The 24,254-nt window shown below is 39.6% G+C and overlaps 2 protein-coding genes across 4 annotated transcripts; one reads left to right on the top strand and one right to left on the bottom strand.

Moving 5' to 3' along the window:
* The first annotated feature begins 7,205 nt into the window (after positions 1 to 7,205).
* Positions 7,206 to 14,264, top strand: nr2e1 (nuclear receptor subfamily 2, group E, member 1). Of its 2 annotated transcripts, none has more exons than XM_077711448.1 (9): positions 7,206 to 7,711; positions 9,990 to 10,135; positions 10,468 to 10,555; positions 10,900 to 11,135; positions 11,702 to 11,848; positions 12,347 to 12,443; positions 12,519 to 12,668; positions 12,747 to 12,852; positions 13,372 to 14,264. In XM_077711448.1, exons 1-9 carry the CDS (start codon positions 7,651 to 7,653, stop codon positions 13,532 to 13,534), a joined length of 1,194 nt encoding a protein of 397 aa, XP_077567574.1. In that variant the 5' UTR covers positions 7,206 to 7,650; the 3' UTR covers positions 13,535 to 14,264. The 2 variants fall into 2 exon arrangements, with proteins under 2 accessions (XP_077567574.1, XP_077567573.1); XM_077711447.1 differs by having other exon boundaries at positions 12,516 to 12,668.
* snx3 (sorting nexin 3) lies at positions 13,436 to 24,032 on the bottom strand. Of its 2 annotated transcripts, none has more exons than XM_077711451.1 (4): positions 23,810 to 24,032; positions 17,429 to 17,524; positions 17,069 to 17,193; positions 13,436 to 13,625 (listed from the first exon to the last, which is right to left on the bottom strand). In XM_077711451.1, exons 1-4 carry the CDS (start codon positions 23,969 to 23,971, stop codon positions 13,595 to 13,597), a joined length of 414 nt encoding a protein of 137 aa, XP_077567577.1. In that variant the 5' UTR covers positions 23,972 to 24,032; the 3' UTR covers positions 13,436 to 13,594. The 2 variants fall into 2 exon arrangements, with proteins under 2 accessions (XP_077567577.1, XP_077567576.1); XM_077711450.1 differs by lacking the exon at positions 13,436 to 13,625 and adding an exon at positions 14,754 to 15,588 and having other exon boundaries at positions 23,810 to 24,028.
* Between the last annotated feature and the right edge of the window lie 222 nt (positions 24,033 to 24,254).

Genomic DNA, 24,254 nt, shown 5'->3' with positions numbered 1-24,254 from the left:
TTTCTGGCAGGCTACAAAACATGTCGGCCCTCCCCTCAAATTAGTCCCCCAGGAAGAGATGGGGAGTTTGGGAGGGGGGGTTTACGTCCCAGGGGAGAACTGACATGATGACATGCCTGCACATACAAGTGCAAACATGCATCATGTGGTCATCCTTCAAAGAAGTAGTACTCGTTTACAAAATTTAGGATGAAACTGTATATTAAAATCACATATTGGCTTTTGATAGACGTCAATGAATTGGATGGAGACTAACATCAATGGAAGCCAAAGATATAATGTAATTAAGCTATGTTTTTCATGAATAAAAATACATGAATAAAATGGGCTTTTCCACCCATGTAAATGGAAACCAAGAATTTGAGTGTTTATAATGACAAAGCATCATTTTTTTTGGGCCAAAACAAACTCATACTCATTCTTTTCTTGCACTTGGGCCAATACGCTGCAAGATTGATTAAATAGTTATTTTTTTGATGCACAAAAAAAAGGCACCAAGTCCTTAACATGTGATCATTAGCAGTAATTTTCAAAATGAGGTTGCAAGGCGGAGTCATTTGTATATTTGTCCCAGATGCTGTTCGTCCAGGACGTTATCTCTCCCTCCTTCCTCCTTCCCAAAGCCCCCAGGTTGCCTTTGCATGACATCATCCACCAAGTATTAGACCCCCCCGCTCCCCCAGCACCCACACCCATGTGAATCGGAGCTGTCACAATCGGCAGCCGGCCCACCATTAAACTGTACGCCAAACCCATACGTTTCCCCTCTCTTCTTCAGCACCTCCTCCTCCCTCTCCTCCTCCTCCTCCTTCTTCTCCTTCTTTCTGAACCCCCAGAAAGGCATTGTTTGAGTCAGGGCCTGATCAAAAAACTGTTGCCCGCCAACCACGGGGCTTTCTGTAAATTCAATGAGGCCACCTTAAAGATTTTCCTAATTAATGGATGACATCTTTGGCTGGAGGAGAGGCGAGGCATTCTACTGCGGCTGGCTCTTTGTTGGCCTCCTAATTAACTTTCCCAGGTCACTCAGGTCCCCGCAACCTGCGAGTGAAGAGCTCCCATTGAGGAGGCAGTTGTAAACTTACTTTTTTCTTGCCTCGGCACTTAAAAGGGGAAAGCAACTATAGGGAACAGAAAATATCCTATTTAAATCCTTTGTGTGTGAACTGCTTGCACATGTTCCAATAAAGGGAAGTCTTCCAAATAAGCTGCCGTGTTGCTCTCCTTTCTACCTCCCACCCTCTCGTCCTTGTCCCACCTCTTTTCTCTCCCAGGTTATGAATGATAGCTGTGGGTTAGGAGGGGGGGGGGTGCACGGGGGGCCAAAGGACAGCATCTGGGCATTGTGGAATTGTGAGCATCTCCAACTTTGATGGAATTTAAAGATGGGAAAATAAGGAGAAGGAATGAGAACATAGGGGGAGAAATGAGGGAAAACAATAAGTGGCTCTTTGCCCTGTGGTTGTTAAAGCGGGTATTTGGATTTGACGGGGTGTTTTTTATTTGACACAAAAAATAGTTGTAGCTTTTTCCTTTAAATTTAAGTATAATATATAAATAATCAAGTGTGACTGAATGAGAAAACATAACCATAACGCATCTCTTTACTTTAAATAATCTATAGAAAACTATCAGGCTTCTCTTTATATTATAGTATATTAATTTTATGGTATCATACCAATCACAAAATGCAGAAAATATACAATGACCATGTAACTTTAAATATTGGAAACAAACATTTTTGTTCATGCAAAAGCTTCATATTTATGATAAATCACTTTCATCCTTTTGATTGAATTTGAATTGCAATAGTGTTCAGATTATGAAGCATTAAAAAATAGGAGGGAATCTCCAACATGAACCAAAACACACTTATTGGAGGATTTTTTTTTGGGGGGGGGGATTCAAATTAAAAAAAGGCAAAGTTCACATTCATGTATCTTTACAATGTTGAATGCGTTACCATTATTTCCTATGGGAAAAAAATCCGGAGCTCAAAGCGAGAGGCTGAGTAAGAATTAAGTCTGACGGAGACCGTGACCCTTGAACCTGACTTGGCAGCAGGCAAATGTCAGGTAAAGTGGGTCAGAAAGCGAGACTGACTGCTAAACAGAGCAGATCAACGGGCCTGGAGTCGAGTGCTGAGAGCCATTCCAAATCATTTGGATGATTCCCAATGACAGCTCGTTGGCTTTTCATGTCCCCCATTAGTTAAATGATGTCTGAATACAATTTGGATTTGCGTGCTAAACCAACAGCTTTTCTTGCTTGTTTAAACACAAACAAAACCAACTCATTATTCTTTACTAAGATGGGAAACCATTTCTATTGGCTTACATTTTTTGTTGAGCAAAATTGCACCTGTTTCTGAGTCAAAACTAAAGTCTCTCACGTGTTTGTCTCCACAGTGTCAACACGCTAAGCCCCTCTACTCAGCTGTCATAATTTGTTAATGAGTCTTCTCACAGGAAGAAAAAAAAAAGGGTAGACGGGCCTAGTGAGAAAAAGAAAAGACGGCTCTTCTCTACCTAGTGAAAGCAGAGGTTCATCCCAAGAGGGGAACCCAAGGGCGACATCAGAGCGATTTCAGAGCAGCTAGTGATGGCATCCCTGTATATTTTAATATTAATGTGGCCCCTCTGAGCTTCCAACAGGTGCCCCCCGCCCCATTTGCGGGGCGGCCCATTGAGCGGCGGCTCACTATCTGTAAAGGCGGCGCGCAAAGAAGACAAGGAAAAGGCGGCAGAAGGAGCGGACGGATGGAGAGTCAAGCCCCGTTTTTTTGAGTCACTTTCCCCAGCTGAAACGCAGGTCGATAGTGGCCCCCCTCGCGCCACCACCAGCACCCCTTGAGAAAGAGATTGACTTTTGTTTGGAGTTTGTGAGAAGTGGGAATCAGAAGCGGGACAATGGGACTCCCCACGGTGAGAGGCTGAGAGGAGCCATCTCAAATCAGTCAGCCAGGGGACTGACTAATCCGTCCATTGTCCCTCCCCAGCCACCGGCCGCACATCAACACATTCGCCCCCCATTGTCCCCCACCCTCATGCAGCGGGATTTGCTCTCCCCAACAGCCAGTTTTGTCCAAGGCAGTTCGAGCGGAAGTTTCTCACTGACAATTTGCCCCAAATAGATTTGTCAGAGCGTCCAAACTGCGCCGCGCCGCCCTGTCCGTTTTTCCCGACTTTGGGTTCCTGGACCGTCTCGTCCGGGGAAAGCACCAGTGCGCAGGTGTGCGCCCATTTCATTTGACTGTATGGGTAAAGGGGGGGTTGGATAGGCCCAAATTTATCGCATACAAGATGGTCAGGGAGTTGACTTGGCCGAGTGGATAACTTGGAGGCAGATCACCACTTGTTTGGGGTCAGAATCTAAGTTGTGCTAGGCGACCACTTTAGGGTGAGTGGAATTGCCCAAAAACAATCCTAGAAGCTGAACTGTTCATAATATTTACAGTGAAAATTATGGGTTTCACTCAGTGAAATTTGACCAACCACGCCAGTGAATGAAGCACTTCATGCAACAACAAAAAAGTTTGATGCATTTTAACATTAACACAAAAAGGCTAAAGCTATATCTTTAAAATTTACTTTTTGCACAAGCTTTCACAATCAGAATATATAATACAATACACAACATATAGCAATGCATCAAAGGAACAACTGGAAATGTCCAAAGTTTCATTCACCTCCACCGAGAGCATGTGGACAGGTATACTCAACATGGCGCTATCCATGGTGCTGAAACGTGTCTATTAGTTCCATGTTTCAGGTAGTGGCTCGGCGAATGGTGGAAAGCATGTCTGCCGTAAAGTAGATAGTTCTGAGTTTTTTTTAGGTTTGCATGTATGACTTTATGACTGTATATCCATGTATTTTATCGACCACAACACAATTTAAAAAAAAAGTACCAAAAATCACTCAAAATCATGCCAAAGTTTGAAAAATTGCATAGTTTGATTCAAAAAGGTCGGGGTTTTGCCTTAGTTGTCCACACCCTCAACTGTGCTTGACTGGTCAGCCTACTTGCCGGATCTAAACCCCATTGAGAATCAAGGCGGTGTAATCAAGAGGAAAATGAGGGACAGCAGACCCAAAACAAAGAGTTGCCAGCAAGTGTCAAGGAAATCTATGTTTTCCTAATTCTGGGGAAATGGTAAAGGAGATAGAGGAAGTATTAAAGGCTCACATACAATTATAATTTAATTTTCTACAAAAATTGAAAAGTAAAGGATGGTATCAAAGAAAGTTATATGTATGAGTAAAAGATCAGGAGTGATAATCTTTTTTTTTTTTTAACTAAAGGACAGTTTGCAGTTTGTGTATACTTTATATGGAGGCCGTGATGTGTGAATTATTCAGTAATTATTTTTAAATATATTTTTTTTGTTGAAAAAAGTGCCTGGATTGAAGGGAAACAATGCAAGTATTTGGAAAGCACTTTTTGGCCACACTTGATTGCACGTGAAAGAGAAATGAATGGTGATTGAAAGCAGCAGTTCTGATCTCTTTGGGTCACTTTTAAAGCTGGAGCAGCTTCACTATGGCTTTTACCAAGCTTGAAATCTCTCCATTATTCGCTCCCCGGTGCTTACTGACTTCTTGCTAAACCAATTGATTTCCGCTTGGTCGCTTTTAGGGACCTCTGCAATCATGAGAAATCATTGCCTGTGACTTTTCATCAGAAATACTCCTTAAAAATGGGGTGTTGCGGACTGACTTCACCCTTGTTGATTTATGTCCAAAATGTGAATAAAGACACTCGGAAAATGAGATACACAATCCACTGCATCCTTTGTGGTTGGCAACTTTTTATTGAGTGTCTGAGGAGAAGCTTGTCACTCACAGAAGAGAGAGAGCGAAATGAAAGAAGGCAACCCGGGCAACCATGATGTTGGTTATATTTGTGTAAAGGCTATCAGTGAATGACGAGGATTAGGACGCGTTAAGGAGATTATGTCAAACATTCGCCATTCAGCCGCCGGCAGCCACCCACGTACACGCGCGCACACGTGATACAGACGCACGCACGCGCGCGCACGAGGGAGAAATACGTAAGATTTTAAAAGTGACATATTATGAGTGCTATGGTTAGGAATAGTATATTTTTTAAATGAAATATGGCTAGTGAAAATGGGATTTAAAGAATTTACAGATGCAAAGATTACTCACTGCATGGTTAATTCAGACCAGGTTATTTGTAGAGGTTGTTAAAAATCCACTATTGCCACCATTTCATTTTATAATTGAGATGGCAAGTTGCCTTTTTTTAAACTGAAATTCACAAAATGTATGCCGTGATTGGGTGTCTGTCTCCTTGTGCCTGGCCACCTGATGCCTGTAGTTGGCTCGTATAGACTCCAGCACCCCCACGACCTTTGTGAGAATAAGCAGAACGGATAATGTACGGACTAAATTCACCAAATGTTTAAAAATAATTTAATGGGAATGCTGGTTAATGAACACAAAATCTATCCATATCCATATAAGTTATATGGACATAGTATGAATATACAATGTGATTTTTTAAAAATAATAAATCATTGAGGTTAATTTCATTCATTTTCCGTTCTTGACAAGAGTTACAGGGGTGCTGGAGTTTATCCCAACCAACAAGAGTCAGTAGGCAGGGGACACTTTAAAGTGGTTGCCAGCCAATCGCAGGGCACAATCAGACAAACAACCAGAAAGTTCATTGTTGTCAAAAACTATAAATGTGACAATGCCACACTAAAGATGATTAAAATATTTGAATTATCGAAAAAGGAATAACATTCAGTATAATACAGTTGCTTGTACTCAAAAATGTATATGCAAAAATTGAAGGCTCAATTTCAATGTTAATGATTATGTGATTTCCTATTGAAAGGCTATACTGAAATACAACTTAGCCTAATATTTGGACCTATTTCTTTTATATTTAAATTAAATTCCTTATTCAGTGCAGGCGTACCGATTTTGCGGGGGGTCACTTTGCGGCCCATCACTCCAAAACCGACGAGACCTTCACGTGAAAACTGCAGGTTGAGAGACACCAAAGACACAATGGTTAATTGCAATTAAACACGCCTCCCCGCCTCGCCCCATGTCCGCTTAAATCGACACTTTGTGCGGCCATATGGCCTCGGGCGCACCGTGGGAAGAAGGACAATTAAAAACAGAATATGGATTTCTGGAGTTACCCGGGGAGAGCGCAGCAAGCTGTCAAGGTCAGGGTGTCAGGAAGAGAGGACCCCGGTGCTCACAGTGGAGTGAATGAATGAAATGGGAGGGGAAGGGAGGAGGAAAAAAAGTTTGGAGGCGGGGGGTCTGGGTTCGTGCACGGAGGAGAAATGACTGCAGTTTTGCAAGTGTGCCAAGTGAGAAACAAATTGTGAGTGGAAAAAGAGGCGAGATGGGAGATGCAATTAAAACAACATTTTATAAAAAGGTCAAAAAATAAGCTACATTTGTATGAAACACTTTGTATGCAGCTCTTTTTCAGACCCTTATAATATGCAAATTGTAGTCAAGGAATTCTATTTGAAATGAAATTCACTGAATTGCCATAGTTTAAGAACTGAGGGAAAGTTTTTTTTCTTCTGTTTTCAATAGAAGAATAGCCAATAAAGGTCTTACATTTAAAAAGAATTATACTTTTATTTAAGTATACTGAAAATGGGTGTATTTGTTAATTTCTTTTCTGGTTTGAAACAAAAAAAATAACAGTACAAAATACTTTTTGATGGTATACCACCCTAACTTCTTTCTCCTGGATAAAGCAGTGTTGAAAAGATGTGTGTGCAGTGTTTAAAAAATGTGTGTGTGTGTGTGTGTGTTTGTGTGTGTGTATACGTGGAATTGCTAAAAAAAAATGTCCAAAAGATGCCAGCTGAATTTTGACTCACATTAAACCAAAAAAAAAAAATCTGTTTTTCAGTTTTATACTGGGTATTTAACAAGGAATTGTGACAAATTTCTTGCATCTTTTTAAAATAGTCCGGCGTTCAGTATTGAATAGAAAGGGGAGAAAAATCCCGGAGTGGCTTGTGGGCAGTACTTTGGGATCAATGAACGAAAAAGAGAGAGAGAACGAGAGAGAGAGAGCGAGAGAGGGAGGGAGAAAGAGAGACGGGTGACGTCATCACTGAGTTTGGAGTGGAAAGCCAAGTGGATTTTGCAAGTGGAGATCTCCACCCTCCAACCCACCCACCCTGCAGCCCCCAGCCTCCCATGACACTTGTGTTAAATATTAGCAGGCATTATTCGGGCCAAGTCGCAGCATAAAGTCACACCTGCGGGCACTACTCAGTACACCCCGATATCGCTAGCCGGGTTATTCTACAAAGATTTGGGGTTGTATTTCTATTTTTTTTTTGCTCTCTTCTCACTGGTGGGGCCTCCACCCACACCCCTTCCATTTTGACGCCTGTTGCGCGCCGAGCGCAGCCACCCAAAGGTCACCTTTGTCGGACTGCCGCGGGGCTGCGAGTCGGTCCGCTTTTCTGCTTTGACCCGACTCGGAACGGACAGATCATGCGCCGCCGTGCGTGATGAGCGTGGTGGACTCATTTAGGAAGTTTGGACTTATTCCAGAATTATCCTTCTATTTATGTATTTATTGTGAAAAAAGGGAAATTCTCAAAGGTGAACTTTCTGCATTTGAGCATCCATGATGAGTAAAGCTGCCGGCTCAACAAGTGGTTGTTTGGATATTCTCAATGTTAAATCAAGTAAGTGGCTTTTTTTCCCCTGACTAATATTAGTAAAAATCTAATTATAACTCAAGGATATGATAAGAAAAGCGTAATTTAAAGAATGTCTAGTTTTTTTAGCCACATTGTGTTGTTTTAATTATAATAAATGCCTCATGAAATTAAATGGTTACTTTGTTTGTAATAAAACATGTTAACCTTTTTAAATTAATAACGAAATGACGACGTAAATTTTCCCTCCATGTAATGTTGCCCCGAGAAAAAGTTATAATTAGAATGTTTCATATCTCGTTTTCTTTAAATAAAATACTTTTAACAACTTTTTTTTACTTTACTGTTTTGGCTTAAATACTAAATTGCATTTAGAGTACAAAAAAACGGATTAAATTCCTCCGGTACATTGCTTGTAATGAATTTATACTTAAATGTACAAGTACATGAATGGAATTCAGCCCAATGATTGCTTCAATTTAATTATTTGATCCCACATGAATCATAGCAAATATAATTGAACATAGCTGAAAGCACAATTTTCCTTACACATAAAAACTGCCTTAAAACTTACGCCGGACCAATATAATCCAACGAAACTCCATGCAAACGTCAAAGTAACTATCCTATTAAAAAAAATGATTTGCAACATTCAACCATTATGAGATATACTAAATATAAATAATACTGAAAGCATAGTTGATTAAAGGCCCTCCTGGAGTTATTGTTTTTCTTTCTGCTACTGGTTATTCCCATGGCACCCTTTGGGACGGGTCACTGGTGAATCATTGAGCAGGTGGCAAAACGTCAGTGAAATTACAACGACGCCCCCCACCCCTCAAAAAAAGCCTACCCGTGCCCACCAGGCCATTTTTTCGTTAATATTATTTTTCAACATCACTTTCCCTTCTGCTTTCTTATTATAAAAACACTAGAATCCATTTCCATACACTCCAATTTGAGTTGTTAGGCATTTATTCTGATGGTGGAGTGTCACTCCCTAATCCCGGGGCCTGTGTGCTCTATAGGCCGAATAAAGCAGCTGTCCAACCCCATCATGAAGGGGAGTTGGCAGCTTGTCGAGATGCGGCCAGTTAGATGAGCTTCAATTGGACAAAATCATTAAGTTAACACCACCCCCCACCCCCACAAATGTCTCCATTGTACCCCCTCCCTTTTGCAGGCTATTGTTTTACAGGGCCCGTCCGGTTATGACTCTTGCCCACTTTTATTCTACAAAATGTGTGCAGTGAATTCCCATGCTCAAAAGGCCACTGTGCAATAGAGAGAAGTTTTATAGTTGAATAAAATATAAATCAAAAGTTAATAGGCACATGCCAGTTAACTCTTTTTGAAATTATACTAGGTTAGATGTGATTTATTAGCATTGAACATTTGAAAAGTTCAGAAATTGAGTGATTCCTATCAAAAGGGTAAATATGTGGATAGTTAGATTAAATAAGTTAAATTAAGGATATATAAAGAGTGATACGTGAATATGGCAATTTAAACATTAGTTGAGTGACTATTTAGGAGATATGTGCATGAGCTAAAAATAAAGTATAATGCAGAAAAAGGTCATTTAAGTTGGATTGTTTTTGTAATCATTTGTAATGACTTGAATTATAATAGTGATGATTGATAGTCTATTTTATTTTTTTGTAGATGAATGAAATCGCCTCCTACATTAAAACTAATGTAAGACATTTTAAAAAGATTTATAATGATGGGACTCTCCAACTTGCATTAAAAATGAATTTCATTCCAAATATTGTAATTATATAAGTCGATTATAATAAGAAATACTTAGATAAATGTGATTTATAGAACTTCTTTAGCTGGCACCTTATACACACTGGACATTTTTATATATAATATATATTATACATGTATATTTATATATGTGTATATATAAATATATACACATATACATATAAATATGTATGTGTATATGTACATATATAGACATATACATACATATACATATATACACATATACATACATATAGATATATACACATATATACACATATATATACGTATATATATATACATATATATACATATACATATATACACATATATATACATATATATACACATACTGGATTTGTGAAGGTTTTGGTTTTAAGCATTTAAAATGTTTACCAAAGTAAAAGGGGAGACAGTTTACTATGATCTAATTAAATTCTTTGTTAATTTTTTCCTGTTTTTTTTTTTTTTTAATGAGATTAGACATTTGCAACGGGAAAACAAATGGACATGGCATTGGAATTGATTGCTAATGAAACTTTGGACTATGCAGGTCGCATTCTGGACATCCCGTGCAAAGTGTGCGGAGACCGCAGCTCGGGCAAGCACTACGGCGTCTACGCCTGCGACGGCTGCTCCGGCTTCTTCAAGAGGAGCATTCGGCGAAATAGAACCTACGTGTGCAAATCAGGCTCTCAGGTAAATTGACCAGTTTTCCTTGCCGTTAGCGCGAGAGGCCTCCAAAAGCGCTTCTTACAAAGCGTTGCTTTGCCCCAGCTGCTATCTCGACGCGCCGGTACGTAGTAATTTATCAGGTGTAATCCAATCTAATGTGATGAAAGAGAGGATTCAAGGAGCAAGGGGGGCGGGATAGTACTTAGCCCTCCCCCCTTTCCCTGTATTGAAGGGGGGGTTGATAAATGCCATGATGATAGTACCTGGAAATTGGTCTCCTGGGAAGATAATTGTAAGGATTGGAGTGTGTAGCTATTATATGATAACACTTTTTTGCCTTCCTATGTGTTTTATAGGGTGGGTGTCCTGTGGATAAAACTCATAGAAACCAATGTCGAGCATGCCGCTTGAAAAAGTGCTTGGAAGTCAACATGAATAAAGATGGTGAGTTGCTTTTTAATATGCTTATTTGATTACCCTGGTTTTAGAATTTTGAGAGCTTCTTATATAATATTTTTAGCTAATCTATCACTGAGATGAACAAAATGCAAGTTTTTAAACCCTTAAAAATTTTGTTTGCACAATATATTGAGAAAATTATACTCATAACTTAAGGCACTCTTATTGTAATCTATAAATTACAGTAATTGACATATTTCTCATGCACATACCACTATTCACAATATGGCTATTTTTTCTTAATTTATTGTGATTGTATCTAATATACATGGCAAATAATTGTAAGAGCTCACCACTAATCATTTAAACTTTTGCCATGCCGTTTACAGCCGTCCAACATGAGAGAGGACCCCGAACGTCCACCATCCGAAAACAGGTGGCCCTGTACTTCCGAGGTCATAAAGAGGTGAACGGCTCATCGACGCATTTCCCCGGATCCTCTCTACCGGGACCCCCCTTTTTCACGACTGTCACACAACTGGAGCCTCACAATTTGGACATGAATACAGTGGCCAGTACGCCTGAGAGGCAGGCTATCGTGGGACTGGCCCAACCCACCCCAAAGGTGACCTTGTCATTTTTCCCCCTCATTTATTAAGGTTTGCATGGTCAAAAATACTTGAGGTTGATTAAGTAATTTACTTAAATCAGAATTTATTAACCAAGTACATTATTGTAAGCTTTATGGACGCTAAAGTTGATCAACTGCATGTCAAAAAGTGGACACACAAATTAACTGCTATAATAAAAAATGAAAAAAATAAAATCTAACATTAACAATTTTACTGGCAAAACACCCGTCATATTTTACCAGGATATCTTAAATCAAATTTCCTATATCCTAAATTTGACCATATTTATTTCAAATGTCATTATAATAAAATACGTTATTCATTTGAGATTATTTTTTTACAGGCAGGTTAGAAGTTGAAATTCTTGCCCTGATTTAGACCACAAATCCGCCAATTAGATTTCTCACGGCAAATCCGCAGCGAGCAACACTAATCATTGCTAAAAAAGCAGGTGCCGTGGCTTGGAATTTGACCTTTGCCGTTGTACAATGAACCTGACTGTTCCTCCCCTAAACACATCCAAGGTGATAACACCCACATCCTTTTCCTCCTTCCACAGTACCCTCACGAAGTCAGCGCCACCCCCATGTACCTGTACGAGGTTGCTACCGAGTCAGTGTGCGAGTCGGCGGCCCGCCTCCTCTTCATGAGCATTAAGTGGGCCAAAAGCGTGCCCGCCTTCTCCACGCTCCCCTTATCTGACCAGGTACGTTAAAGCGTTTAACGGCGCGTGACGGGAATTAAGGCAAATGAGGGAGCTGTGGGGGGGATTAAGGAGCGTGCTTAACGTTGAGAAGAGGCCCAGGGGGGAGTTCAAACACAATTGCAGGAATGGGTAATGCACTTTATGGACATAAGGTAATAACAACCTCAAACCATGCAGAAATATTTCCTACCCCCAAGCACCTGTCAATCATCCAACAAATCTTTGGCCAGTTACCTCTCAATTTCTTCTGGGAGATGCACAACTGTTCTCAATGAACACCATGTCAATAAGTACAAATTGACTGCCTGATTACAGGCCAATATTTGAATTAAAAAGACCTTTCAATTGCCTAAACATGTTCAAAAAACAAAACAATAGACTTGACAACTATTCAAAATCATTTGGAGTAAAAACCCATGCGAACCACTACACTATGCTCCATGTTGTTCACTTTCAAGTTGACTTGTTTCATATGTCACATTGTAATCCTCTTTACAGCTGATTCTGCTGGAGGACGCGTGGAGGGAATTATTCGTCCTAGGAATCGCACAATGGGCAATCCCAGTAGACTCTACGACTCTACTAGCCGTTTCTGGTATGTAACTGAGAAACATATTACACGTGGCCTCTTTGCGCCATGCCATGTGTTGTAATATTGTGTCATCAGCAGGGATGAACACCGAAAACACGGAATCCCAGCGGATGAACAAGATCATGTCGGAAATACAAGCGCTGCAAGAGGTTGTCACTCGCTTCCGACAGATGCGGTTGGATGCCACGGAATTTGCCTGTTTGAAATGTATTGTGACGTTCAAAGCTGGTGAGAATCTGCCTGCGGTAGCCAATAGACCTCAGTATTAGGATTGTACTGTAACAGTCCCCTTCTTTTTGACCCAAGTTCCTACGCAGAGTGGCGCAGAGTTGAGAAATTTTCGAAACGCCAGTGCCATTGCTGCACTACAGGATGAGGCACAACTCACGTTAAACAGCTACATCCACACCAGGTAAGACTATTAGCTAGTTAAGTAGTGTGGTGGGCTTCTACCTTACTGTGCTTTTACTGGTTAATGTACTTTAGCAAATCCATCCATAGTTTAATTTAAGAGAATTGATAGTCACTGTTGGTGTTAACAATATTTAACTTATTCATATTCATTAAAAGCCAATGGCTTAAGAGATTACTAATCATATTTCTAGTTAAATGCAATATAAAACATTTTTTAAGTGTACCTAGTAAAGTGTTGGGTGGAATAATTGACCAAGCCAATTATAATATATCACCAATAATTTCATGATTTTTTTTTCTGTATAGCTTGATTGGCGTGAAGTTGTTTTTATTTTAAGGGAGGATTACAATGTTAACATATGAAGTCAACTTTGAACAAGTATATGTTAAAAAACATATCCCCTAACAGGCTCTACAGCATCAAATAATCCTCATAATCTTAGAAACAAGCCAACATAGAGTGTAATTTCCAGGCAGATTGAGATTACCTTTTGTTAACAATATTAATAAATCACAGGTACCCAACTCAACCATGTCGCTTTGGCAAACTGCTGCTGCTCCTCCCATCTCTACGATCAGTCGGCCCTTCTACCATCGAGGAGGTCTTCTTCAAGAAGACCATCGGCAACGTGCCCATCACCAGGCTCCTGTCTGACATGTACAAATCCAGTGACATATGACCTTGCTTCTCACCCCGCCTGGTCGGAGCGAAAAGACTGGAAAACTAAGGAAGGGGCCCCTCAGATCCAGCCAGCGCCGTAGTTAGCACATCTGTACAAAAGACGACACGTCAAGAAAACAAGTTCATCAACTAGCCTCTTAACAGGAGCTCTAGTTAAAGGATTAGTGTAACCACCGTAATAGATTTACCTATAAAAGAAGCAGTGGCGTGGATGGAGGCGAGCTATTCAAGAATAAATACAGATGACTAAAGACTGAACATCTGCCAAGTGATTTGACAAAGATGTGTTTGATATGAAAATAATTTCAAGTGTCTGTGAGACCAATGAGCTTGACGACGAACAATTTAATATTTGTATTGCTGTGTTCAATCCAAGTGGAGGAAACCAAAAAAAAAAAAAGAAGAAAAAAATGCATATGAGAACTGGGTGTTATCGGTGGACCCCCCTCAACCCCCTTTCTGGTGTTAAAATCAAGTGCACCCTGAAATGAAGAGAACACGATCTCTGTGGGAAAAGGAGGGGGATTTGCAACAAGATGGTGTGTATTTAAATGTTTGTATTCAAGCGCAACATTAAGATGTATAGGTCAACTTGAAAGTTAGACACTAACGTGGATTAAAAAAAATATATATTCAGCACTTGGGAGCTGTTTTTGGTGAATAATATGGTGGTTTTATTCTGTTGTAAATACTCGGAGTTATAACTATTTAGAGGTGAAACCAGATGAATAAAGACAATGAAAGGAATGTTGTTGTTGTTTTCTTGACAGTTTTGAGATATCAATGCACTGATTGGACATATGCTCAAATGAGAAATGATAAGTTATTAAATGTAACTATAAAACAGGTTGAAATTTTATAGGTTATTTTAAAGTATATGTGAATAAAGCAGGTATCATAAACACTCTAGAATAGATATTGTATATTTATGATTTGGATGAGTTATTAGTGTTAGTATGAATTATAGTATTGTCAGTTCTTTTTAAGGAATCCTTGTAAAATTATACATAATAAAAACACTTCATTTATGTGGAATATTTTTTAACCAAAACAAATTCATTTTAGGCATTGTACTACTATAGTCCTATATACTACAGTACTCAAAAAATCTAAAATGATTCTCATTGAGATCCCTTAATGTTATCTGCTTTTTTTTGCATATATATTTACCAAGTAAGCAATAAAAAAAAATATTAAAAAGAAAGCACAAGTACATCTGACATTTCACCCATTTTATTGGAAAATCTTCAAAATGAACAAAAAAAAACATGGCACAGCAGTATATAAATCTCAAAATGCGTAGTATATATCCAGTAGAAATACTGCAGTTCCATCTGTGGAAATTGACTCCCTCTAAGAAAAGCCAGGGTGACAATAGGGCAAGTGCTAGTTGGTGAAAACACACACACACACACATGCTTCATTGTTTTTGTAGACTTGGGCTGGGTGGGATGTACATAATTCATCTCAAAGCCCACTAACTGTGCAACATGCCATGACTGACTACACGTTGGAGTTGACATGTGGGTCTTGTGTGAGCTTTACATACATGGGAACGCTTAAAGTTACTATATAAATGAATATATTCCAGACAATAATTAGCTAACGATAAATACAATTATACTCCCATGTTAGTGGCATTTCCACACATTGAGAGAGCAGATGACGCTGCAAACATTCTCTGTGATTCCAAGTGGGAAATACAAAAATGAGGTGGTAACTTAAAGTGGGCAAGAGTGATATTTATATATATTTATATATATAGATTTGTTTGGGAGGGGAGGGTTTTAGGGAGATGGATTCATCTTTGATCTGTTTCAGAATTTTCTGAGAAGAACCAGAAGCAGTGAGAAAACGCTTTGGGTTCAGTGGCCACATTTCGGCCGAGAGGGAAGGAGGGAGGGTCAAGTTGGTTTTTAGTGTGGGAGCCATCTTCGCTTTCTTAATTAAGCCTGTCTGACTTTGGACGGGGTGTACTGCTTGTCCACAGACTCGTCTTGTAGAAACATGTGCAGGCACCGTTCGTTCTGGGCCAAAGGGTGACCGGCCACTCTGCAAAATCACACATGACCAAAAAATTAGCGGTCAGAGGTGCTGATGAAGACTCAAATGTGTTTGATGATGTGAATCCAGAAGTGGGAAATTAATTTGGGGGGGAGGCTGGTTAAAATATGCCACATTTTATATTCAAGTGTTCTTCCAAATGTTTTAAATTCAGTTGATGAAACCTGCAAGAACTTAAGTTTTGATAAAGGAGTGCATGTTTTCTTTCTGTGGGCTAGATCCGGCCCCCAAGCCTCGTGTTTGACACCTGTGCAGTTGGCAGGTTGGAAAATGGTGATTGATTTATCCATGTTCAAAAGGGGAGAGTGACCTTTCCGAGAAGGATTGGGTAACGAGTCAATGAGCAAATGCAATGTAAAATAAGACTTATTAAAAATGACTGGTGGAAAATCAATTTACCATTATGTCTTTTCCATTAAAATATGGAGGGAAATGTTCTTTCAGAGACACGCTGACATCAGGTTCGACTCGGTGTCCACGCCAATGACGCAAAAAGGCTTAGAAAACCAAATACGGCCAAGATGCCATTAAATATCAGCATCAATGGAAATTAAATTTTGTTCCGACAAATAATACACAGTAAACTTTGGGGAGAAGTTTGCTTAAGTAATGACAATTGTTTGACAAGTTTGGAAGGACAATCAAGAGGATCATTCCCAAAAGATATGCCCTTCAAAATTTGACAAATTATCACATACCCGCAATGAAGTCTATCAACAATGACGTGATTAAAAGGAGCGTTTTGTCTGAAATACCCGCAACATCTTAATTACCCTCACATTGTCATCCAAAAAAATATATATATATTTAAATTTTCTCGGCACACTTGACGTTCAAACCAAAGAATTGATACATTTGCACATGAAACAAAGATAAGTAAGGCTTCTGCAATCAAAGCAAATAATTATGTCAGCACGGTAACTTTCTTTTTGTGTGTGTGTGTGTTAGGCAGCTAAAAAACACAAAACAACAGATCACATACAAATATACACTGTAATTTGAGTTGCAATTACCATAAATTAAACATCACAAGTGAAACTTAATGGGTGGAAAAGATGTGCTTTGTGGGGTAATTAGTACCAATAACAGACTAAAAAAAGACCATCTTAGGAGGATTGTTTGTGGTAAGAGGAGTTTAAAAAAATGTTAGCAGAACTTTAAACTCAACTAATTTCACTTTGAGTTTGGATGGAAAAGTCACAAATATTACATATTAATAAAGATAATGCAAGCTTTGCCATATAATGACATCCTAATGAGTTTAAATGAATTGGAAAGCTATTGGTATCATTGAGGGATAAAGAACGATGCTGTGTTTTTGTGTTTTTATAAATATATACATGTTTTTTTTTTACTTATAATTTTGTTTGTTGGTGAAACGCACTCAGTATTTTTTTTTAGACTACAAAAAATCCATGACACCGCTGTTTTAAGGAACCGAAGATTTAGACTATTTTGTGTGCCTTACTTGTTAAGGAACTGCTCCAAACCATGCATCCTCTCCTCTATGAATGAGTCATCAAATATCCCATCATCCCCTCGGAATGGCAGCTGTCGGATCAGCGCTTTACCCGGCAAGGGTGGCACAACAACCTGAGAGAGAAGAGCAGCACCAGAAAAATTAGTAGCGGCACTCAAAAATTGGCACAAAAGGCGACAACAAATGTTAAATCCAATGTAAGCGCTTAAATTTATTTCACCGGGGCCCGGTTCAGAGGAGAGGTGCTTCAAATATTTTGAAGGCTAGAAATGTAAGGTGTGTATTCATCGGCGGGGCTGCGAAAATCCAAATAGTAGGGACGAGATGAACCCCCCACCCCTCACTCACCTTGCTCTCCCTCTCCAACTCTGCTCTGAGCCACTCAAAGTCACTGTAGCGCCTTCGTACACTCGACTCCTTCAGCTTGAAGATGGGAAGGTTCGTCTAAGGACAAAATGGAAAGGGTTAAAAGGAGACACTCCTTTCAAGATTTCCCATTGCGGATGCCTCTCCAAACAAATGAGGTCATACGAAAAGAGCAAAAATATAAAAGGAAAAAAAAAGTATGGCGAATAATGGGGGTGGGCGATTTGGCAAAAACAAAACAAAAATCACGATTTTTCATTGGGACATATTCCATACAATCCATATTTATAAGATTATGAAACATTCCTTATTCTGATATTGTTATATCACCTACCACTAGAACTAACATGTATGCAATGACATTTGATTTCAGTCATTAACTGTAAACCATTATTCGTTAGATAGTATTTTTTATAAGATTAAGCTAATAAATTTTTTGGGAGATAGAAAATATTTTAATAAGGTTTTGTAGTTTTCAATTACTTTTGTTATGTTTAAAATTGCTTAGTTTAATTTTTTGGATGAGGGTTAAGCAGTATTGGACAAATAAAATGTTTTAAAAAAAAAGAAAAAGTAGGGCACACACTAGAAGTTTCATTTTTGAAAAGCAACTCATAATATTGCATCAACCAAATAATACTGCTCAAATGATATAATAAATGCTCCTTAAATGCAATTTTGTAAAGTTAAATAAACAAAGATTCTCTACAACTTTTTCTTAGAACTCTTTGGGGTCTCTTTTGTAAAATAAAGTGTATTCATGTAACATGAATTACATTAGTGTTAGGTCACAATTACCGGTATACGCCTTTGAAACAGATTTTTATTTTGAGTATTAGGGCATAAAGTTCAAAAAAAGGGTTGTCTTTTGTCATCTAAAGAAAAGATTTTATGCCAAAAGGCTGATTAGAGATGAGTATTCCACTACATGAAAACCTAGGCCAAGTTGACATTGTTGACAAACAAAAAAACTCATAGATTTGATCAAATAAATCTGTACAAAAAAAAAAGGCTGCAGAGTATTGAAAAGAAAAATTGAACTTGGCCTCCAAGAGACAAAAATCACTTATGTTTGGGTCACCAAGGTCTGTCACACTCAAGTCTGTTTTGCCATTTGTTCACATTTTTTTCCCTTCAAATCCAGGAGCAGAAGAGATGCACGTATAATCTTCTTTGGCTGTTGACGAGCACTTGAGAGTGGCGTTCTCATTTGAAAGAGGGCAGTCGTTTCGACATTGACAGAGAACACTGGCTCAAACAGCAAATCATAGCACAATGCCAAACCTATTCACAAGTCCTGACAGCACATGGCCATTCCCTAACAATGCACCAACAAGGGTTTGGTGAATGAAGATTTTCAATGGCAAAGCACATTCGCAGAAGGTCAGAATTCACAAGAAGAAAGAGCCACAATGGCTCGCCAATTGAGCAAGTAGGTGCAGCGTACCTTTCAGATATGAACAGCAGACTGATCAATAGGCAGATGTCTGAAATAGTATGCAGTAAAGGGGATGGGGAGTTAACTACAAGGCTGAGTAAATGGCCATATAAAAGAAAAATTAAGGGTGGGGGTCATAAAGGAAGAGCCGCAAAAACCAGAGAGCTCGGGAGCTTCATCTGGTCTGCACTGGACTAATTGAGGAAAGGGAGGGAGGGAAAGAGTGGTGGTCTTTTTGCTCTCATGGTCTCTCCTTTTCAGTCTTGTTCCTCTTTATACCCTGGGCTCTTTGATAATGCATCTGATTTCCTGCCTTTGAGAGTCACAGTTGTTTTCAGTGGGGAAAAAACAGGGATAGGTTTTCTTTCTGCGGTTGTGTTCACAGTCTTGTTGATTCTGGCTAAATTTGGGATCTACCAATAATAAAGAGCCAATGATATATGTACTCTATGAGATTTTGGTTCTGACAATCGTATAATTAAAAAAAGAAAGACCTAAAACCAACTTCTGCTGGTTTTTAGAGTATCAAAACAATGTGCAAATCGAATACTGTTGCCAAAAAAGACCAAACTACTTGGTATTCGCTAAAAACGTGGAATTAGGAAAACACCATTCTTAACATGTAAAGTCCAACTAAATGACTTGATATTAAAAAGTTTATTTTCCAGGTTCTTCCCAGGTGAAGCTCTCAAAGAGCCATCCATCCCTATTTTCAATCCTCTTCTTTCTCAGGTCACTGAAGAAGTGGATTAGTTTAGCTTTATTGCCCTACTACTCTGGCATTAACTCCACTCGCCTGTCCCTGCTGCGTAATGTTACCTCACAGCGAGGAGCACCGCAAAGTTAATCCCCAGCACAACAGATCACAGTTACAGGTAATCTGCCACCGCCGTGACTCTAATCCCATCATGTGCACACTGGAAAACACTTAGCTGCGCCCAAAACCCGTGCGCACAGTAAGGTGGTGCGTGTACATTTGGCCAATCACTCACTTGAAACTGGAAATAATGCCTATTGAGATTTCAAGCCAGTTCATGTGCACACACACAACAAAATTGAATCCGGTAAATTGGCCTCAAGACAATAAAACCCAGTTCAAAAAAAAAAGAAAGTCACCTGGCCTCAAAAGCCCTCTCCAACCCTGTGATTAAGAGATTGCTCCTGCAAGACAGGGGGAGGAACACAAATGACAAAAGTGAAAAGTGAGAGGTCTCACTCACTCAAGAAAGAGGTGGTGCGTGAGAGCCCTCAGAGTCAAAGATCAGGTTTCCAAAACCTCTGTTCTCTCAGCTGCCTCAATTTACTGGCCCCGTTTAACAGGGGGCAACTTTCACCTGCTCAGGTGTCAACATTTCACCAATTGTCCAAAAGGTGCACTATGCTTTTGTCAATGAGCAAAAAAACCCTGATGAATTTTAACATTTCAAAAGGTCAAATGATTAGATTGTTGGACATATTTAATGTCTAAGATGAAGCAAGAATACAGCGTGAAGCTAGCCTTTTTATACCAGGATTTACTTTCCATTATGAGTGTATAAGGCACAATCTATACTTCATAAAGGTTGGAATAAGGCATAATGTATGAGCCACGATATCTAAGCTGAATTGAAAATGGCAGAAGCCTTTCAAAAAGATCACTCATCTCCCGAGAGAGGAGTTCACGACTATCACGCATTAGCTTTTAGCAGGATAGATCAAGTCAAGTCGGAGAGTGTGCATCCTAAAACAGCCCCTCTCAAAAACCATCACCACCACCAACACCACCACCCCCTACAAACCCCTTTTGCAATAATGGCATTAAAAAACGGCAACATAATACCAGTTCATTGCATCATACTCTGAAATGGTAAAAGAGGAGACTCGGAACAAAAGCTTTGAGGTGACGGGTCTTTTGCTCTCGCCTTGCCGTGTACTCTGCTCTCTGATGGTCTATCCACTCGCTCGCTGGCAAAAAGCTGCTTTGTTACCATAGTATCAACTCCCACTTTTCATACTGTCATCTCAAGTAGGATATGGTAGTCTTGATACAATATGTTCCCCATTTCCATTAAAATAGTTGTCCAAGAGGATGCTGTAGACTTTGGATTACACTTGACTGTGCCTGACAAGCACGCCCACCCCCCCTACTTCTCACACCCACCCACCCCATCGCTACTCATTTTTATTAATGGCCAAACTCCCCCCATCCAAATTGAAGCCAGAAAAGAGAGAGAGAAAGCTATGCGAGTACAAAACAAGGAGGGGTAGAGGACGACAAGTAGAAGAAACCTTTTATGTGCTCTTATCTATAAACAAAGTAAGAGCCCCCAAGTTCAGAACACCCGATGCAAACTTTTTTAAAAATCAAGGGAAGAGAGACGAAAAGAGGAGATAATCTAATAATGTCATCATCAGGGGATTAACAAATGTCTTGGCTATAAATGGGATGCGGTTAATGTTTAGTTGAGAGACCTGTGATAATTATATCGCGTAATGGGGGAAAACAGCAAAACAAAAGATGATATACTCTTCCGTCCAACTTTGCCATCCTGTGTGGGTCCTCTTGTGCATTTCAACTGCAAGATTGAACAAAAGAAAGTGAATGACAACTTCAACGACATTACAAGTCCGCTCATGAAAATAAGATATCCGTCCCTTCTCAACATCTAGTTAGCTTTCATCCCCAGGAGCCAAAGAGGGCGGATTGATTTGAATATGAGCGTAAAGCCTGCCTGTCAACAAGTGACTATGCAGGCTGACTTGGAGAGAGCCAGTGCAAACAGTTGGCCTCTACAAGGGGGGGAGAAAAAAAAACGAACAAAAACCCTTCAAATTCAACACCATTTCTCAACCTTCACCAGGTTGTATGAATGTTAAAAAAATGACGTTCTCATTTCAAAGTGGTGTTTACATTATGCTGCCATCTATCCGTTAAGCCAACGGTTACCGCCAGAACGGAGTGACTGCATAGAGAGTAAAATGGGATAAGTGGAAACAGGATCAAGGCTTAAGGGGGGTGGCTTTCTACCCTTCCGTGGATTTTAAGAGGGTATGGCCGGGCAGTTAACGTTCTGGCTCACCCCCACATGCCTGGCCTATTTCATTCTTTACCTTCTCAATGAGGGGATTAAGAAAGACTCTCTCAGAGCCACCACAAGGGCTCTCTCGATTTTGGGTGGAACGTGGGACAGCAGTGGGAACTTGAGGCACGGCAAATGAGCTGTAAGCAACAAAAAAAAATCTCTGGGTTCATGACATTGTGTGCAACGGGGTGACAATGAAAGGCTTACGAGTAGTTCACAGAGCTGAAGATGAGGTGTTTCAAAGTAACTGAAGATAGAAGTGAAGCAAAGTTGACACCGGAGAGGGATGTGCTGCTTCATTTGTGCTTTTATGCAAAGCGGGGTCACACTGGGTTACGAGGTGCATAATAATCCTGATTACACGCATACGCCAATTATCCCACGCTGATCAAGTACAGTAGCCGCGTGTTCGACTCTGATGTCTGGAGACGGCTTCGCTTCCTCTGCTCGATTTGGTGAAGGCACAGCATGTCCAATGTCCTGTCATTGTGGTAAAACTAAATAGTTCAGACAACTAACTGAAAGATAAGATAACAGATCCGGCAACCAGTTACATTTTCAAGTTTAACAACCTGTTTACAAGTGACAATAAGTCTGACAATGCCGCAAACCTATTTGATTGGGTGAAATAGTGGACAACATCTTTTAAACTTATTGGGGGTTGTGGTTTTAGGTCTTGACCAGTTCATTGTTTTCCTGTTTAAGGAAATCTTTGTCTGGTTTTGTTCTAGATCACAACACTAGGGTTTTTTTTGTGTGAACCTAGCGTAAATGTTTTTACAAAGTGGAAGGAAGCGCTAGTGCACCCATAAGGGGAACAAAACTGACATTTGAACCCTGTGAAACTATCAAAACACATACTAGAGGCTCACAAGAAAAACCTCCAACATTCTTCTCCTTTCAAACATAGTGAGAAATGAGCATTATACCAATATATGTTGGTCTTTCAAAATGAGTAAAGGTAACACACACAACTGAGATAGTGGATACGTGTTTCGTAACAGGTTTGTTTGTATAAGACAGTTACCATGCACGTTGTTAAGATTACAGAATGAGGCACATGCCTTTTAGTCAGTCATCAGTTTGTTTAGCCAAGGACTGTGGGAGCTTCTCTAAATTTGGAAGAAAGGCTCTTCTACTCCAATGCAATGTCTTCAGCAGTAGGAGGAAGGAAATGAAGCAGGGAGGTGAATGAGAGGATCAACATGCATCCTGTCTACGTCGTGTGACCACCCTGACCACACATTACGCCATTGTGCAAGAAAAACTGCAGGAATAGACGGTCAACATTGATGGCGTAGCAAAATCAAAGATTAAATCAGTATGTTGGGAGGACACGGAAGATTATTTGGGTATAACCAACCATCAATTCATCATCAGTTGCGGATCATCTGGTGTGGATATAGTTAAAAAATGTTAGAATGGATTGCTGTCGTTAAAAAACACATACTTTGCAGGTTCTCATAGAACTTTGCTGTTCTTGCATGTGCAACTTCAAATTACCTTTGTACTCACCTGGATCTAAATAAAAATCACCTCTGACAGGTTATTTTTCATAACTTAGAAAATCAAGGAATCTATTGTCTCAACGTGTTGTTGACAAAAGGTCTTTGCGTCACATCAATCTCAAAGATATAATCTAATGCTGAGTAGCATAACGGCGCCAGCTAGTTTTGATGTAAATTGACATCATTTCATGCTTTTTTAACCGATCTCTACGATACTCTTAATCATGCATTCCAAACCATACCTACAGGATCTGATCACCATGCCACCCACTTATAACCCGCATTTAACCTGCAGAAGTGTCGAAATGTATTGCTGAGAGGCTAAGGGTATTAGCAACTAACGATGAAAGCTCACCTTCAATCTGACTTCGTACGTCGTGTGTCTGCCCCTACCGACCCCGATCGTATCGGGATTGCTCACATCAATCTCCAGAAAGTTGCTCGGTGGGCCATACGCATCGTTTAGATTCTGAGGTTTAGAAAAGAGCCTTCTTGTATCAGCTATAGTGTCTGCCATTTCTAACCCTGCTCTTAATCGAAGCTAACTGAGCTGTCAAGACAATTTGAAAACTAATATGCCTATTCCTGTAATACCTTTCACAATAAAACACAACGCTCAAGGGTGTGGAAAAATTTAAATCTAAATATTTATAAAATATTCGCACAAACTATTTGCATACATTCATTTAATTATTAGACACTATTTTTAAAGTATCCTACAGTTAAAATTACGGATCGATATTTCCAGCCTCGTTAATGCGTTTGATGTGTTTTTTATTTTGATAGGTATAAAATGCAAG

The sequence above is a fragment of the Stigmatopora nigra genome, unplaced genomic scaffold, assembly GCF_051989575.1.
Source record: "Stigmatopora nigra isolate UIUO_SnigA unplaced genomic scaffold, RoL_Snig_1.1 HiC_scaffold_26, whole genome shotgun sequence".
NCBI classification, from domain to species: domain Eukaryota; kingdom Metazoa; phylum Chordata; class Actinopteri; order Syngnathiformes; family Syngnathidae; genus Stigmatopora; species Stigmatopora nigra.
Note: the sequence above shows the minus strand (reverse complement) of the source record. Positions and strands in the feature narration are given on the sequence as shown.